At 37.9% G+C, this 17,561-nt stretch overlaps 2 protein-coding genes across 4 annotated transcripts in view; one reads left to right on the plus strand and one right to left on the minus strand.

Moving 5' to 3' along the window:
* The window catches only part of LOC131425372 (E3 ubiquitin-protein ligase HECW2), a 104,442-nt gene extending 90,158 nt beyond the window's left edge, over nucleotides 1-14,284 (plus strand). For both annotated transcript variants that reach the window (XM_058587210.1, XM_058587211.1), the window contains 2 exons: nucleotides 5,081-5,347; nucleotides 5,422-14,284. In XM_058587210.1, the coding sequence (XP_058443193.1) occupies nucleotides 5,081-5,347; nucleotides 5,422-6,229 (1,075 nt within the window). In that variant the 3' untranslated portion in view covers nucleotides 6,230-14,284. The remainder of the gene's footprint in view (nucleotides 1-5,080; nucleotides 5,348-5,421) is intronic.
* LOC131425374 (uncharacterized) overlaps nucleotides 1-17,561 on the minus strand; it is a 302,108-nt gene that overhangs the window by 206,540 nt on the left and 78,007 nt on the right. The gene's annotated exons all lie outside the window — the stretch shown is intronic.

Below are 17,561 nucleotides of genomic sequence, written 5' to 3' on the forward strand. Positions count from 1 at the left end.
CTTCAGCATTCTCCGGTGAAAGGAAGTCATATGATCATATAGCTATTGGTTCACTGGTTGCGCCTTCATCCATTGATTCGTTAATCCTACTTTTGATTTCATTTTCGTTACTGAAAGCATCGCTATTTCGTCTCTATTACTTTTTCAGATGTTGATGTCAGCAGTAATAGACGTAACGCTGAAGTTGATGACTTAGTAGATGATAGCTATTTATTGTTCTCGATTGAAATCGGGGCATTGGTGGTTGCGCTGGTACATTGTGTTCTGGCCAAAATCACATAAGAAGGCATTGATTTGCGCATGCGCAACGTTATCCTGGATAACGGGAAAAGAATTAATGCACACTACTTTTTCTGTTGAAAGATACTCTCGATTCTGTGACATTGCTGTTCGAACGTAATCTTCGGTAGTGTTATTGTAGCGGTAACGGTTTTTGTTACAGTAACAGAATTTTTTTACTGTCACTTCAAGTTCGAAGTGTATTACTGCGGTGTTGTAAATTGCAAGTTAGTTTCATATACATTTAGTGCGGTGAACATGTCCAACATTCTTGCCAAGTAAAAAGCATTTGCGGGAAGTGTTGATTCATTATTTTGTTTTGAAAAAAGTGCTTCTGACTTCTATACAATTTTAGTTGAAGCTTACAGGGAATATGTTCTATCAGTCGCGACTTGTGAGTACAAGTTTGAACGTTTTAATAGTGTGGATTTCAGTGTGGAATTATGTGGACCAAAATGCTTCACAATATATGAGAAAATCATTTTACAGCATAACAGCAACCCCGCACACATAACGAAAGCGGTTAAAAACATCATTTCCGGACTAAGATTGCATCGATCCGCCATACTCTCCAGACTTGTCCCCTTCCGATTATCATTCGTTTCCATATATGTCTTCCAGCACTTCACAATCTACGAAGATGTAGACTAATGGTTCCACGGCTGGAAAGATTCAAAATTCTTTCGACATTGTATTCGTGAGTTGTTGAAAAAATAAAGGCAACTTTTTTGAATAAAGTATCTATATCCTACATTATGAATTGGAACTCTTGCTATGTTGTTGTAGTCAGTGACTTTCGTAACTGCCTTGCACTCAGACGAGAATTGAAAGAAAGTTGCACTATTACTTTTGTTCAAATAAATCTCCCGCACCGTACCGAATGTTGAATTGTGCACCGTTTAACCTCAATAACGAATGTATTTGATTGAAGCATCGACAAAATTGTCTTAGAGTGTAAGTTACTGGATTATTCTTCTACCTCCAATGAAATGATCAATAAAAATATCTATTTATTAATTTTGAGCAGAGGAGACCGGGAAAAATGGCCGTTTTTGGTCAAAAAATAATATTTTCACACGGAATGTTCGAAAGTTACTACCTTCAGTTACAAAACGCATTTGGTTTGAGGTACATATCTTCACTGTTACGGACGTAATCCGGCTCGGAATGCACCAACGTCGAAATCGAAAATCTCCAAATGTGTGGGATGGAAATGGCCAGTCACATTTTGAGACTGGAAACAGTCATACATGACCAAATGTGGTGTGTAAATAAAATTTTTGGTTTTATTGATGCTTTTCGCGGATGAAGGAAAGGGTACAAATTGATGCAGTGTACACAGATCTAAAAGCGGCATTTGATCGTATAGACCACCGAATTCTATTATGTAAACTGATGCGACTTGGTGCATCACACAAGTTCGTTGAATGGTTGAGTTCCTATTTGTGGGGTAGAGTTCTACGTGTACAATTAGGAACCTCAGTTTCATCCCCGTGTACGAATAAATCAGGAGTTCCACAAGGCAGTAATATGGGTCCCCTTCTGTTCGCACTGTTTTTCAACGATGCCGCTTTGCACCGACGATTTGAAACTGTACTTAGTAATTCGTAATAATAACTGTACTCAATAATTCGTAAATATCCATCTTCAAGAACTGTTAGATGAATTTGTCACATGGTGTCGACGAAACCATCTTGTGATCAGCATTGCCAAATGTCAAGTAATTACATTTCACCGAATACTTCGTCCATTTATCTTCGACTACAAAATTGATGGTCAAATACTTACAAGAGTTGACCGTGTTAACGACCTTGGTGTTGTATTGGATGTGAAACTCACATTTAATCAGCATCGTTCTGCTTTAATATCTAAGGCAACGTAACAAATCGGATTCGTAGCTAAAATCAGCAGAGATTTCAAGGATCCACATTGTTTGAAGGCGTTATACTGTTCCTTAGTGCGACCATTGCTGGAAAATGCCAGTTTGTTATGGAGTCCATATCAACTCGTTTGGAACTGCGGATTGAGCGTGTTCAGAAAAGATTTATTCGGCTTGCGCTAAGAGATCTCCCCTGGCGGAATTCCTTGGATCTGCCACCGTACCCTGATTGATGTCGCCTGTTAGGTCTTGACACCCTGGAACGACGAAAGAAGATTCAACAAGCTGCGTTTGTGGCGGATTATCAACGGCGAAATCGACTCTCCAGAGATTCTGTCTCTCATTGACTTCCGGGTTTCACAACGAACTCTACGATCAACAGGTTTGCTACAACGAAGATTCCATCGGACATCGTTTGGAGCCAACGAACCTATTACAGCGTGTGTTCGAACTTTCTCCCTAAAGACTGTCCCAGAAAGTATGGACGCAACCAAAAACCGCTGCCATTTCGCAATGGTTCAAAATCTGTCAATTTTTATGGCTGCGTCCTGTTGTTTACACTCTTCTCTAACCACTTGTGCAGTTGTTTACTCGTTTTCATTAGTTTGTTTCGAAATGCGTGGACTTTCAGCAGAACATCGTCGAAAAATTGTGTGCAAATGGTGCACAGAACGCGGACTGTCACTGAGAAAGAAAGCAAAAATGGAAGGAGTAAGTGAAAAAGCCGTGCGAAATGCAATCAGGAAGCTCGGTGAGGATAACACCTTTGAGGATAAGCCGAAAACGGGTCGAAAAAAAGGTTCTGCTAACCCTCAGTTGGATAAACGTATGCTGAACGCGTTCGAGCAAAAGAAGGAGGTTTCAGTTCGGGATGTGGCCAAAAAAGTGGGCACTTCGAAGTCAAATGTTCTTCCTGCTAAAGAACGTTTAAATCTTCGAACCTATAAGAAACAGAAACAACCAAAACGTAGTCCTAAACAAGAAGCATCGATCGGGCCGAGGGTTCGAAAGCTGTACAATACGATTCTTGGTGGAAATTTGAACTGCATAATCATGGACGACGAAACCTACGTGAAACTCGATTACAAATCCTTGCCGGGACCACAATATTATACGGTGCGAGAAGGGCAAGTGTTAAACCAGTCCGAGACATCGATTGAAATCGAAAACTTTAGTAAGAAAGCTATGGTCTGGCAAGCAATTTGTAGCTGCGGTAAAATTTCGAAACCCTTCATCACCACTTCTTCAATGAACAGCGAAATATACATCAAGGAATGTTTACAAAAACGATTTCTACCCATGATTCGAAGCCACAAGGATCCTGTTGTCTTCTGGCAAGATCTTGCTTCTTGCCACTACTCGAAATCAACGGTAGAATGGTATACTACCAAAAATGTCACTTTCGTCCCAAAAGACATGAATCCACCAAATTGCCCACAACTTCGACCAATTGAGGAATTTTGAGCATTAACGAAGGCACATCTTAGGAAACATGTCTCGGCAGCCGAAACCGTTCAACAGTTCGAAAAATATTGGAAAAAGTGTCAAAACTTGTCGCCAAGAAGTCTGTACGGAATTTAATGAGGAACGTTCGCAAGAAGGTGCGCCAGCAAGTCTACAATGACTAAGTAGCAAATGTTGAGAATAATATTCTGTTGTTGTAGTCTAATATTATCAGTATATCGAATAAAATTTGAATATCTAACACTTGTGAATTATTTACAGCAAATCAAAGTGCGTTCATACTTTCTGGGACAGTCTTTAGTGGAAAATTTATTCGATTTTGGTGAATCATCGCATAAGTTTGTTCAGAAAGTGTCGCAATCCTCGCGTTTATAACTTGGCCTTATGTTCATTAAGACTTTTATTGTCAGATAGAACGCGAACAAAAAAACAAATAAAAGTGGTATTCACAATAATATTGGAAAAATTTTCATAGGAATAATATAACAATGATCAAACTTAGTCGAACACAAAATAAGTAATTTCGTTTCGCGATCAATTACCAGAATTTGGAATTGCACTCCGCTATAGAAATGAAAACATGTATCCACATCTAATACATTCAAAACGGTGCAATAGTATATATTTCAAATGATCAGCCATAGGCACTTGCGATTGCTATACTAATTGCATACCGTATTCAATCATGCGGTAAACATTTTCACTCAACACTGTTACGTCAGAGTTTATACTGCATCCAACGAACGAAATAATTTTGAGGTGTAAATGCTTTTGTTTCGTTTCTATCAATAGGTTTGACACTCTAAACAGATGTCATATCTTATTTATGGTAATATTTTGAGTGAAACATATCAAGTTCGACAGGTTAGTACCTTTTCAAGTGCTTTTATGTACGCCTAATCTTTGCTTGAACATGTTGACATGACATTCATCAACTCATTGACACGATGAGGAAATAAAAGTGGTAGAGATTAACCGAAATCAAGACGTGAAACACACATCGGTTGGCGACATGCAATATCCATTATTGAATTGCAAGTGTGTCCAGCCGGAAAAATGCTTACATTTTCGATCGAAACAATGTCAGTCAGTCAGTCTCGGGCCCCATGTGCTAGTCGTGGATCGGTTTGGTGACCTCTGATGAAACATAATTCCAATAAGCTTTGCTGAAGATTTTGTTGTGGTTGAAGGTCGTGTATGAAAACCGTGTGATACATGTCTCAACTTTCAATCCACTCAACAGTTGGCTACTGCCGTTCATAAATTAAGCACTTACTTACTAGGTGATGTAAAGCATAAGCTCGTCTCCATCACACCTGGATGAGCATTTGATTGACGGAGTTCAACATTACTTATTGGGAAATCGTACAACTATTTAAACTTATTTCGGGTTGTTGTTGATTTTCAAGACAAATTAGGAGAAGAGTCATTCAAAATTGACTATATTTTTATTTACAGATTACACATCCGGCGATCTAATTTGCTTGAAGATGCCTTCCGGCGAATCATGTCTGCCAACAAGAAGGACCTCCAACGGGGACGCTTAGCAGTACTATGGGACACAGAGGAGGGACTCGATTACGGTGGACCGTCGCGGGAGTTCTTCTTCCTACTGTCCCGGGAGCTGTTCAATCCATACTATGGTTTGTTCGAATATTCAGCCAATGACACCTACACGGTACAGGTGTCCCCCCTGTCGGCATTTGTGGACAACAGTCACGATTGGTAAGATAGCTTGTGGCCGATATCAAATGTTTGAACAGTGATGACTAAAGAGTATTTGTCGTTGTTTTTTTCAGGTTCCGCTTCAGTGGTCGAGTCCTTGGCCTAGCACTAGTTCACCAGTATTTATTAGATGCCTTTTTCACCCGCCCATTCTATAAAGCATTACTGCGATTACCGGTGGCGCTTAGTGATCTGGAATCGTTGGACAACGAGTTCCATCAATCGTTGCAATGGATTCGAGATAACGATATTGGTTCCGGCGCGTCACTTGGTTTAACTTTCTGTGTTACGGAGGAGTTGTTGGGTCGAGTGGTGGAACGGGAACTGAAACCAGGCGGGAAAAATATTCCAGTGACTGAGAAAAATAAACGGGAATATTTGGAACGCATGGTAAAGTGGCGACTGGAACGAGGTGTTCAGGAACAGACCGAATCCTTGGTTCGTGGCTTCTATGAAGTCGTTGATCCGCGGCTGGTGTCCGTGTTTGATGCCCGAGAACTGGAACTTGTGATTGCCGGTACGGCGGAGATTGATCTCAACGATTGGCGGAACAACACTGAGTACCGCAGCGGCTACCATGATGGTCATCAGGTGATCGTTTGGTTCTGGCATGTGATAGAAAAGTTCTCCAACGAGCAACGGTTACGGTTACTGCAGTTCGTGACGGGAACGTCAAGCATTCCGTACGAAGGTTTCGCCGCACTTCGGGGCTCCACCGGACCGCGAAGGTTCTGCATCGAGAAGTGGGGTAAACCGAATGCGCTTCCTCGTGCGCACACTTGCTTCAATCGGTTGGATCTGCCACCGTATCCGACACCGGATATCCTCTACGAGAAGCTCCTGTTAGCGGTCGAGGAAACGAACACGTTCGGAATTGAGTAGCCGACGAGTGACGGAGATGTGTGGCCCAGCCGGAGCGACGTGGCTTTGTACTATCTGTTACTGTTTCTGTTTTATAGTGTATTTATTTTTTACTTTTTGAAGATTTTAATCATTCATCTGCTGTGAAAGTGAGAGGAACTGCGTTCGATATGACCGCTTGGCTAAATCGTTAGGGACCCACGAACTCGAAAGTGAAAGAATAATATAATTTGCGCAATATGCGGCTAGCATTAGAAGTGAGTGTGTGTGTGGCGAGTGAGGTTGCTTACTGTTAAGTGTTAGGATGGTTGCTTTTAAATCAACACCGATCCGTTGGCTTCTAGCAGTCGATGGACGATGGACGATGGAAGCAAGCTTGCTTCGAGTTATTATTGCGAAACGAATTGAGTGATTTCGTTAAGTTAGTGGCATCGTGCGCTGAATGCCAGCTAGTTGTTGAAGAAATCCGAATCAGTGAGCGAAAACATTATGATGGATCGTAACCGGTATCGGCTATGCTAGTGATAAAACCTTTGCCCAAAGAAGCAAATTCTACAGAATGGTAGAATTATTAAAAAAAAAAACAAATGAACGGTATTAGTAACTACACTTCCTGTTCGATTATCAGCAGGAACAATTGAAGAATGAATCTACTTCAATGCCCAGCTGGAGCTACTGATTCATAGTGAGAAAAGAACACATTTATTTCATGCTAGTATTAAACCCAATCATTAAATTACAGCTTAATTTTATCAATTCCAAACAGCAGTTTTGAAAAAAAATCCAAAAGCTATCATTCATTAAATCGTGATTCGTTTCTAGAAAATTGAATTTCGATGGACTTATAAAAATCCTCGAAAGGAAAAGCATATTCGATATGATGCATAGACCCATTATTGCTGTCTATAATTAATAAAATTCATTAGGTATCCCGTAAAACGCATTTGTAATCATTGAATGGTGATTCAAATTAATTATTGAACCGGGATGGAAAGCAGATTGTAGCAATCTGGAATTTGCTAAATCGCTATAACGCTCTGTTCAACAAGCCGACAGTAATAAATTTGCATGGCAAAGTAGTCAATTAGCGATAATGTGTCATAAATAACGTGATTATGATGGTCACAATTACTGTTACTGGAACGAGGAATTGAATTATTAGTTTCCTATAGCGTCCTTCCTAATTCCTGTAATATTTCAAATTTCCGTTATAAGTTTTGAATTCGGGAAATTTCATTGAGTACTTCCCATTTAATAACGGAATACCGTTGACTTTGATAAATGTTAGGATGAGCGAAATTATTTTTATGTTGTATGTTTGTATCGCCTCTTATCAAATATAGATTTGTTAGACGAACTGCTAGGACATTCTGACCTTTGAAGGTAGGACTTTTTATGGTCTTGAGTACGCAACTGCAAATTCCTTGTTAGACCATGGAAAGTACGGAAACGATGTAGAACTCTTTGAACCAAAATATTAACCGATCGAACGGGATGGTAGTAGTAGTTTGTGCTAATTCTTATCTCCCAGATGGACTGAGCAATGTACGCTTATAGGATTGCTCTTTTCAGAGCATCCGGATAAGTCGAGTGACTTCTTATTCTAGTTTTTGTTACTTCTCAATAGCCCTGCCGAATTGTTGACTACTGATACTGTAAACTATGTCGCAAATAATTTAAACATTTGTTCGAAATTTGGGATATTTGGGTAGTCATTTGCTGCATTGTAACACACAACCTTTTTAGAGAGCAGTGATGCCAGATTCTTTAGTTTTTCAAAAATCTGTTTTCGCCACAAAAATCAGTGGTCATATCCCATGAGTACATTGTTAAACGGTTTCGTGAGCACAAAGAGGAATTAAGAAGTTTACTATTTCCACTTATACGTTTGTTTGCCTGATTACTTATACAAAATTCAACACAGTTCATATACAAGCCTGTACATCTATTAGCTGTGAATAAATAAAACTGATACTCTGAGGTTCATAACGTTTGCATTAAAAAATTGTGATTTTTCGGATGGTGCTAAAAAAGATAAGACAGATAATTGCTTTTGATAAATTTCCCATGGAAGGTAATTATTTAAGCTTATTTGCATAAAAAAATCAACGTCCTTGCAAGCGGCCTTGCGGCAGTTAACCGAAAAATTTGCCATGGCGGACAAAAAGATGCGTATAGACATGTTTTTGAATTCTTTCTTAGTTTTATTTATCAATTCTTCCACGGCTTTGACGACAAAATTGACGGAGTAGACCTTACGCTTCAGATTGGTTCAGAAATTCTTGATGGGACGCATCCACCATCGGCACCACATCCGATTCCTTGATGAACGACGCAACTTCCGACAGGCTTTTCATGTTATAAATTTCCCCGTTCATGGTCAGTCCGGAGCGAAACAGGAGCGGCTTTGACCGGCTTTACCGATCACCCGGCCAAGCACACTCAGCGCTGTAGCCACGTTTGTCCGTTTCCGAAGCGTAGACGTACCGTTCTTTGAAAGATCACACTTCTGAACAGAGTTGCTTCACTGTTTCTGCCATCACAGTTAGAATTCGGTTGTTAGAGCTGTCAAATTTCGTCTACTGGCTCATGGGTTACTATGATTGATGCTGCATGGGTAGTTTCGTCAGTGCGGCTGAAAAATCGGCAATTTTTGTCCATTTTATTAAATGCAAACGTGAAATCTACCTAAAAATTTCAATCAAGAGTTTTCGTTCTGAAAAAAATATGTTTTTTAACCAAAAAGGAGAGTAGGCAAAAACTGCCAATTATTGCCAAATTTATTTTCTGTCAGCATGTAACGAGCAAAACATATGGGAAAAAGACTGACAAATGCAACAGTGAAATGAAAATTGGTGAAAAAGTTGCGACAGAGACGGGATTCAAATCCGTAATTTTTTCTAACTGGAGAAGAAGTATATTCCAACGGGAAAGTAGAAATGATCGGATTTTGGTTATGGTTTTTTTTTCTTTTATACACGTCCAATTAAACAGAAGGACTGATTTGATTTTCTTGGTACCGTCGTTCGAGTGCGAGAATGGTTGAACCTTGAAACCTTCTGGATCTTGTAACTTATTTCTCAGGATTTGACGGAGACTTCGATCCGATTCATTGATATCCTCAACCAATTTAGTGGTACTTCGTCGAGGATTCCTCTTAAGGTACATCTTGACGGTCTCCATAATGGAAGGTGTCACCATAGTCAGAGCTAAAAGTGTAATTTTCATTGATTCAATATATACGAAAATGACTAGAAATAAACTCTTAGCTGCACTTGCAAATTATGAGAACGAGTTCCATACACTTGCAAATTATGAGAACGAGTTCGTTTACTCAGAGACGGCTGAATTGATTTTCACAAATTTTAACTTATTTGAAAGATCTTGCTATCCCATAGGCTGCCATCAAGTTTTCCCCGGATTCAACTTCTGGTCCCGAACTTACAAGGAGAAGTGTGTTTAAAGTTTCAAGCCATCGTTCAGAGTGAGGCTGTAAAAAATGGAAATGTTCTTCTACATTTGACTCAAAACTGGTTCAATTCGCAAGTTATGTTAGTTGCTGGTCAAACTATCGGAATGCGGTCTCAGGAATACCAAAAATAATGGTTAAAAAGTCCAAAACAAAACTCACTTCATTTTCTTAATGACGGTTGAAACGATTTCAAAAACTTTAACTTAAAATGAATGATCAATGGGACACTATCTTTTATTGAATTTCATCGGGAGCTACAGAGTGAAGTAATACAATTTCAAACCGACATTCATAGTGATGCTTAAAAAAAGGTATTATCCTTCTCAATTTGGCTCAAAACTACTTTCAAAAAGAACAATGCTATTGTATACCCAAATGAAGTTTCTTGTGTTTACTCAAGACTCGAGATCACATAAATTTTCATTTACTCTCGTACAGTGTTAACAAAGCAGAACGTATTTGAGAAGCGAATTCCTTGAATTAAAACATTAACTTAAAGGTGTAGTTGATAATTATAAATAACGATGTGGGAAATGTAAGTGACAAACTAAACTACCGTTAATGAGCATGACTGCTTTTGTTTGCTTCGCATATGTACTGAATGCTGATGGATGTCAATTCCGGAACAGTAGTTTCAAAATTGTGTCCTTTCTTCCATTAGCCTTCTCAGTGATTTGCGGTTTTCAGTGAAAATCCAATAGTATGCAGAGTCGATATCCAATCGAAGCTTTGAGAATCGAAAATGACAGAAAAAGGTATCACTGTAGTAGTTTGGTTTCCAAAGAGGTTCTGGGGTGTAGTTACTTCAATTTATCATATTTTAGTCACTTTTTATAGCCAAACGCCAAAAATTTTCATTATATCGATGAAAGGGTGAGAACTGAAATTGTTCTGATTCTCCCTTCAGACATTAGTTTGGTTTCGTCTTGTCATAGAGGAACGAGTGGCGGTAGAATTGACTCTTTTTTTGCAATGAGAGATGAAAATTCTTTGTCTCTCTTCATTTGTTCTGGATGCTGTCATTTACGAATGAGACAGTAAAATACGAATATGAGATTGTTGGATTGGACTCTTTCATTGAGAATGCATGACAATTTTAAGCTCTGACCATAGTAGCTCGACATCCAGGAAGTTTTTATTGGGTACTTCCGGTATCCAAGCACTACGTTTCTATTAGAGATCCATTCTATCTGATAACACTCGATTATCACTGACAGCTAAGACACAATGGGTCGTACGAATAAAATGTAGTAAAGTCTGTTGTTTGTAGTATTTAAGTCCACAGAGTAAAACGCGTTTGATATGAATAAAAAAATCAAGTTCGAGCGTGTAGTTAATGCTACCTTCGAATTTGAGCATTTATTGCATGCCGTATCGTATCGGAGCCGGAAAAGCTATAATAAGTGTGCACAAAGTAAGAAACGTACTTACTGCTGCAAAAATGCCACTTTATTAAATTTGTCTACTTCACTTTATCAGCAAACACACAAGTAGCAACCTCGAGCTACCTAACGAAAAATTGTAGTAAATACTACATTCATTTTTCGAAGTAGTCCACGAAAAGTGTACCGAGACAAACACAAAGAACCGACTTCATAACCATTCCGCCACAATTTAGCCTCCCTAGGCCGCTTCGGAGCACTCGTGACGATTTCAGTCTATTGTCGGTTAATCATTCTGTTCTCTGGTGTATAATAATGGATCTAGACTTCTTCAACAGCAAACAACCGACACCATCATCATCAGCATAGGAGAACGTGCTTCCGAAATGTGCTCGCGTTCATCTTTTTAGTCCTGAGTATGCAAGTGCGGCATCCAGCGGCAGGACATCTTTTTCATTCGCTGAATCTTGCTAAAACTATGATGTGTTTGCTCAGTACTAATCCTCATGGTACTTTCTGGTCATCTAGTACCATCTCCTTTAATTTTGACATTGATTGTAATCACTGTGAAAACCGACTTTAGAGTTTCGGAAAAAAAATTCAATTGCAAAAAAAAGCGGGTTATCTAAAACTGGTTGATAAAATCTTCTAATTAACAGATCTTGTTAGTTTATGGTCATAAAACTCATTTCTGTTCCTGATCGTCAAATGGTGAGATAAAATTAAGTCCTCACAAGTTCCTATCTCATGCCTCCCCGAGCATCTATGATGACAGTTGGTCAATAGAACGACATTGACTGGGTACTATCGCCTTCAGCGTTAGTAGCAGAATGAGAGGGTGCGAAATGTTGTTGTTTGTTGCATTATTTTATTATATTGAATTGAATTATATTACATTGTACTATCAGAAGTGCAATGGTGCTAGAAAGTGCAAATCCAGTACAATCCACGCCACCAGTGTTTTTCAATCAGCCATCTGACGCCGGTATGTGAGCACCAGCCATTTGAAAGTACACCGATTACGTTGAGCCCCTCGCGTTTTGAGCCCCAAACACTGCGATGTTTTAATACTCATCGCGAATCTAAAATTGTGAAAATTACCTGCTCTTGATGTCCCAAAACACTGTCTGCTGTATATTAGCTAAGTTATTGTGAGAGAGTCGACCCAAAATTCATTTCAATCAGCTGATTTTGAAGTTCCGATTTTGATCTCATCAAGATGGCGTCGTGACAGGAGGCCGTTTTCAATGATTGACTCCATGAGAGAGCAATAGCTCGTTGATTCTTTTTGATTTTGATCACTTCATATATTTTGGCCCTCCCATGTTGCATCAGTTTGAAGTTAATAACATTAAATTACCTATTGCAGAAGGATTTTTCGAAGATATTACAACATTTAGTAGATACTGTCACTTACTCTTACGGTCTTCTGAAAAATCAATTGAGAAGTGTCTTGTCGAATTTCGGTAAAAATTAGCATACTGCCCGAAACGATTTTATGATTTCGGCATATTTGTTATTTACTGCTAAGTTTTTGCGAACAAAACTATAGCAAAAATGGCGATTTATCGGGATACTATTTTAACGAATCTCGTTAAACAGCTTTGGAATTTTCGTAGTTTTCATTTTCAATTTTCATAGTTCGAGAATCACTTTAAAGTGTGTACTTGGTTTATGAATTTAGGTTCAATTTTACAATCTCTGTCAAAAAAAATACATATTACTGTTTGAACATATTTTTCATTAAATCTACCGAATTCACAATCTATTTTGAAACCCATTTTGTGTCTCAGATCAAAGATTTTATTGATATTAAAAAAAAACTGCCAGACTTCTTTAGATAAAATATGCTGATAACAGACAGCACAGATCTTAGCCTACTTTGAATGAGATTTAATATTTAGAAATAATTGAAGCGTATTTGTTTTCCAAATGTTTCTGAGTAATTTGTAAACACTGAATTTGTAAATTTTTTTTGCGATAATTAAAAGGTTTCGCAAAGGGCTCTATAGTGATTGGATTCAAAATTTGCATGGTAAATTTACGGAAAGAGTTTTGATGTTTTTGAAAAATAATGTTCCTTAAAAATCTGTGAAAGCCACATTCCAGCACGGGTTCTCACTACACCGTACCAGTTACAGATCCTTCAGAATCCGTTTTAATCTCGTCTTCCGGTTTCCTCTACAACGCCACAACGAAGTGACCGAGTTCGCACGGAACATATTCTTCGAACGAGCACTAATTAGTTTCGCGAGATCAAAGAAGTCCACCGCCTTGCAGCGAGCGGAAAAGTGTCTAACAATTTACATCTGATTAAAACACAAGTCAGTTTGCACTGTCAACAGGTTAATGCATCCGCTTAGAAAACACCGGTAGTTCATGTAAACAACAATAAGTTCAGCCAGTAGCAGTACCAGTTATCCAATTAGTAAACATAGGATTGCGATTAGGGAAATGCCTGATGCACTGAAAATTATGCAAGTACCACGGATAAACTGAAGAGTGTGTGTGTCACTATTTCATACACACAGTCGAAAATAGTTTCTTTTCTAGTCATAATCGATAACCTTACAACAATAGAGATCCACTGCAGAAAACTCCACACGCATCGTCTAAATGTAAAACAAAAAAAAAAGCACACGTACAAACACACCAGTAAAGCACACCGCCGCCGATACTAGAATACAATTATACGGAAATCCTACGCATTACTAGAACAATATGACCATTAGATATACTTCCAGCCAAGCCTAACAAATACTAAACATGTACGACGAGGTTTCTTTTCTGTGTCACGATGAAAGAAACCTTCGGTTAGAAATCCGCCTGCAAAGTTCTTAACATTTTATTAGCAAACAATCATTCCTCCTTCGTACCGTTTAAGATCTTTATTGTATTAGTTTTTAAGTATTATTCTGAGTGTCGAAAAGTCCATTGAATTTAGTGCGGTTACATTTGCGAAATATTTGAGAATTAGTACGAGTATGTTTTACTGTGTAAGACTCTAGGTGTACATGGTTTTCGATAAATTTATCGGTTTTACAGAAAAACTCCAAAAAGATAAAGTTTTAACTAAATGTTCTGTTTGTGTAGCGTTTCTCAGACGGTTTGCATTCAAATAGGTCGATGCAGTTTCAGTCATAATTTAAGAAATGAAATGCATATTTTACTAGGTTATCTTATCTGTAGATGCGCTTAATGCAAATAAACCAAATTAAATAATTCTGTCTTAATTTCGAGTATTGTGAAACGATCCCTAGATTTCATCGTAATGTATATTTCATCATTGATAAATTTGTATCATCTGACGATTAGATACTGCGACTTTTTGATGTAAGACTACTTTTTTGATATACTGAACTGGGCGCATTTTAAAAAAAATTCACATAACCACAAAGTAACGAAAATTGATTTTCTAATAACTCTTTCTTGCTGAACATTATTTAAATAGTGAAAAAAATCAATTCATCAAATAAGTCAAGTATTTCGGCTTGAAGACCTATAGTCAAAGTTTATTTAAAGCATTTAATGTGGATTCAAATTGGTTTTAATTTGCGACTGTAACATTTCTTGCAATTTCATATATTAGCATTTTTCATCTCATCCTTAGAGCATTCGACGTATAAAACAAAATATGTGCTAAGAGTAAGAGTAAGTATTTGAGTATAAATAATCCTTTCATATTTATCAGTGTTTCATGTGATAGTGTCTATGTTCCAAGGGTTAGTTGGCTGGTCCCAAAGGTTGCAGGTTTGGATACGATTGGTAAGACATAGGACATTGTATGCACGCTGGAGCATTGGTAAGATCGGAAAATGTTAATTGTTTATACAAAACTGAAGAACTCAATACGCTTCGATTGATTGTCGTTTGCAAGGGATCGAAAGTCTTTCTGTAATGTTTGAATCCATTTGATGCAAACATTGCATTGAGGCGAAGCTAATCGATGGAACAGTGACCTCGGAACACAATTTGCCCAATACACGAAATGGATCATCGGAATTCGATTGAGTTGATACCTCCAAATAATAATAATAAGCAAAACAAATGGAAACATCTTGTTCTGTAAACCGTAAACTGTGGCCCTTATTACCGGTGTCACTACACGGTGAAAACCAAGTGAAGTGACTGTGACCCTTATTATGGGTATCACTTCACGGTGGATATCAAGTGAAGTGAATGTAGGTCCTTATTAAGGAAGTCGCTTCAGAAACAAAAGTAATTACTTGGATGAACTTGATTTCATTTTGAATCGGTTCACAGTGATCACTTCACTATGCGTGATACCGGTAGTAGGTAAAATCAAGTGAAGTGAATGTGAAAGTGGAAGTGAGAACGGTAATAAGGGTCTGTAACTTTTGGCCACTATTTCCGGTAAGTTCGGAACCGAATACTAGGGGTCGGTGTATCTAATGTAAGACTATTTGGCCATCTTTCAACCAGATCTACAATGTAGAGAAAATTTTGAACAATTTTCAAAGAAATTATCTATTTACATGGTCATTTATCAAAAAATCACCTTTCAAATCAAAACTTTTATTCCAATCTTGCTGTAATTCTGTACCGAAAATCGTTACGAATAGCGTTTTAAAACCTATTTATATAAGTTTATGAAAACCAGCTATGCCATCTTTGAGAAAAGTTAGTGCTCATATTTTCATTTATTTTACACATATCTTGTAATTCCGGACAAGGAATTCATATTCAAATAAAATTCAGGAATTCTTTACGAGACCATATGACCTTTCATTTAAATATAAGTTTATTAATCTCTCCTGCTATCTCCGGCAAACACGATCTCGAATGGTATATTACACTCGGGCACTATCAATGAACATAGAAGTTAATTGCTATTCAATCATACGCTGCTAAAGCATTTTCAGTTATCGAAAATACAATGTCTGATTTGATTTCAAAGAGTCAAAGAATGATGTCAGGACCACACATGCGAATATCAACAAACGGTTGCATACAGTGCAGTGAATACAAGGGTAGCAATGAATAAAATTTCGTGTACATTAAATAATTACGCACTATTTCAAATTTTTCGCGTGAAAAAAGTTTTTTTTCAGTTCCATTCGATTTTAGTATAAATAACACATAAAACCTAACTACGTCCATACGCAAAAGCATCTTGAACCATCTGAGAATATTCTGCGACTGCGGGAATCCGTAAGAGATATTTCAATATCCAAGAACTACTTGTAATGTTGTACTTAAGGACTACACTGACTACACTACACAGCAAGAACTACAACGGCTAATGCCTATTTTTTGTTTTTTTTTTTTTCCATAAATACGTTTATTTCTTAAGGCAGTTTACATAAGTTTTTCTTCGCCGTAGCATCACTTTTACATAATATTCTTATCCTAATTTAATTCTAACATAGTCACAACGTTTTGCATTTATTAAAACATATTCTCTTATTACTTAAATATCATCTTAGGTAACTCGTCATTAATTATGAAATCTACTCGGAAATATTATTTGAACCAAACGATTAACTTCTATAAATTATAAAATAAGCTGTTATTTTCAGACATTTTGTTAATAATTTCATAAACTGTTTCGAGTTTGTTTGTATCATTACATTATTTTTATTCTAATTTAGCTATTGGTTGAACTCATGGACGCAGCTGGGATCAGAACTAAGTCTTGAAAGGGGCCTTTATTAAATTGAAACTCCAGTTTTCTTTATGAAATGATAAATAAGTTTCATGTATGAAAGGTCACGACAAGCAAGAATGTCTCGAACTGGGATATTGGATAGTCTACCTTGGGTACGCAAAGAATTTATTAGTTGAGATCTGACATCACGATACTCCACGCATGTCCAAACGACATGATCAATATCTCGATAACCTTCGCCACAAGCACAATGATTAGTCTCGGAGAGCCCAATTCGAAGGAGATGTGCATCTAACGTGTAGTGATTGGACATGAGTCTAGACATCACACGAATGAAATCTCTACTCACATCCAGTCCCCTGAACCATGCCTTTGTCGATATTTTCGGAATAATTGAGTGCATCCACCGACCCAGATCATCTTTATCCCAAGAAGCTTGCCAGCTGGCAAGTGTTCTTTGGCGAGACGAGCTATAGAATTCGTTGAAAGCAATTGGTCTCTCATAAATTTCACCCTCAATAGCACCACGTTTGGCTAAAATATCGGCTCTTTCATTGCCAGGAATGGAGCAATGAGCCGGGACCCAGACTATAGTGATTAGATAATTATTGTTCAATATGTCGTTCAGGCACTGTTTTATTTTGCCCAGGAAAAACGGTTCAGTCTTGCCAGTCATGTTTGAGCGAATGGCTTCAATTGCACTCAGACTATCTGTGAAGAGGAAATAATGGTTTGGAATTAATGTGACGATTACACTCAAACTATAATGAACTGCTGCTAGCTCTGCTATATAAACAGATGCAGGTTCTTGAAGCCTAAATGAGGCCGAAACATTATTGTTGAACATACCAAACCCTGTCGCTTCTTCAA

This window comes from Malaya genurostris, chromosome 1, assembly GCF_030247185.1.
Source record: "Malaya genurostris strain Urasoe2022 chromosome 1, Malgen_1.1, whole genome shotgun sequence".
Lineage (NCBI taxonomy): Eukaryota > Metazoa > Arthropoda > Insecta > Diptera > Culicidae > Malaya > Malaya genurostris.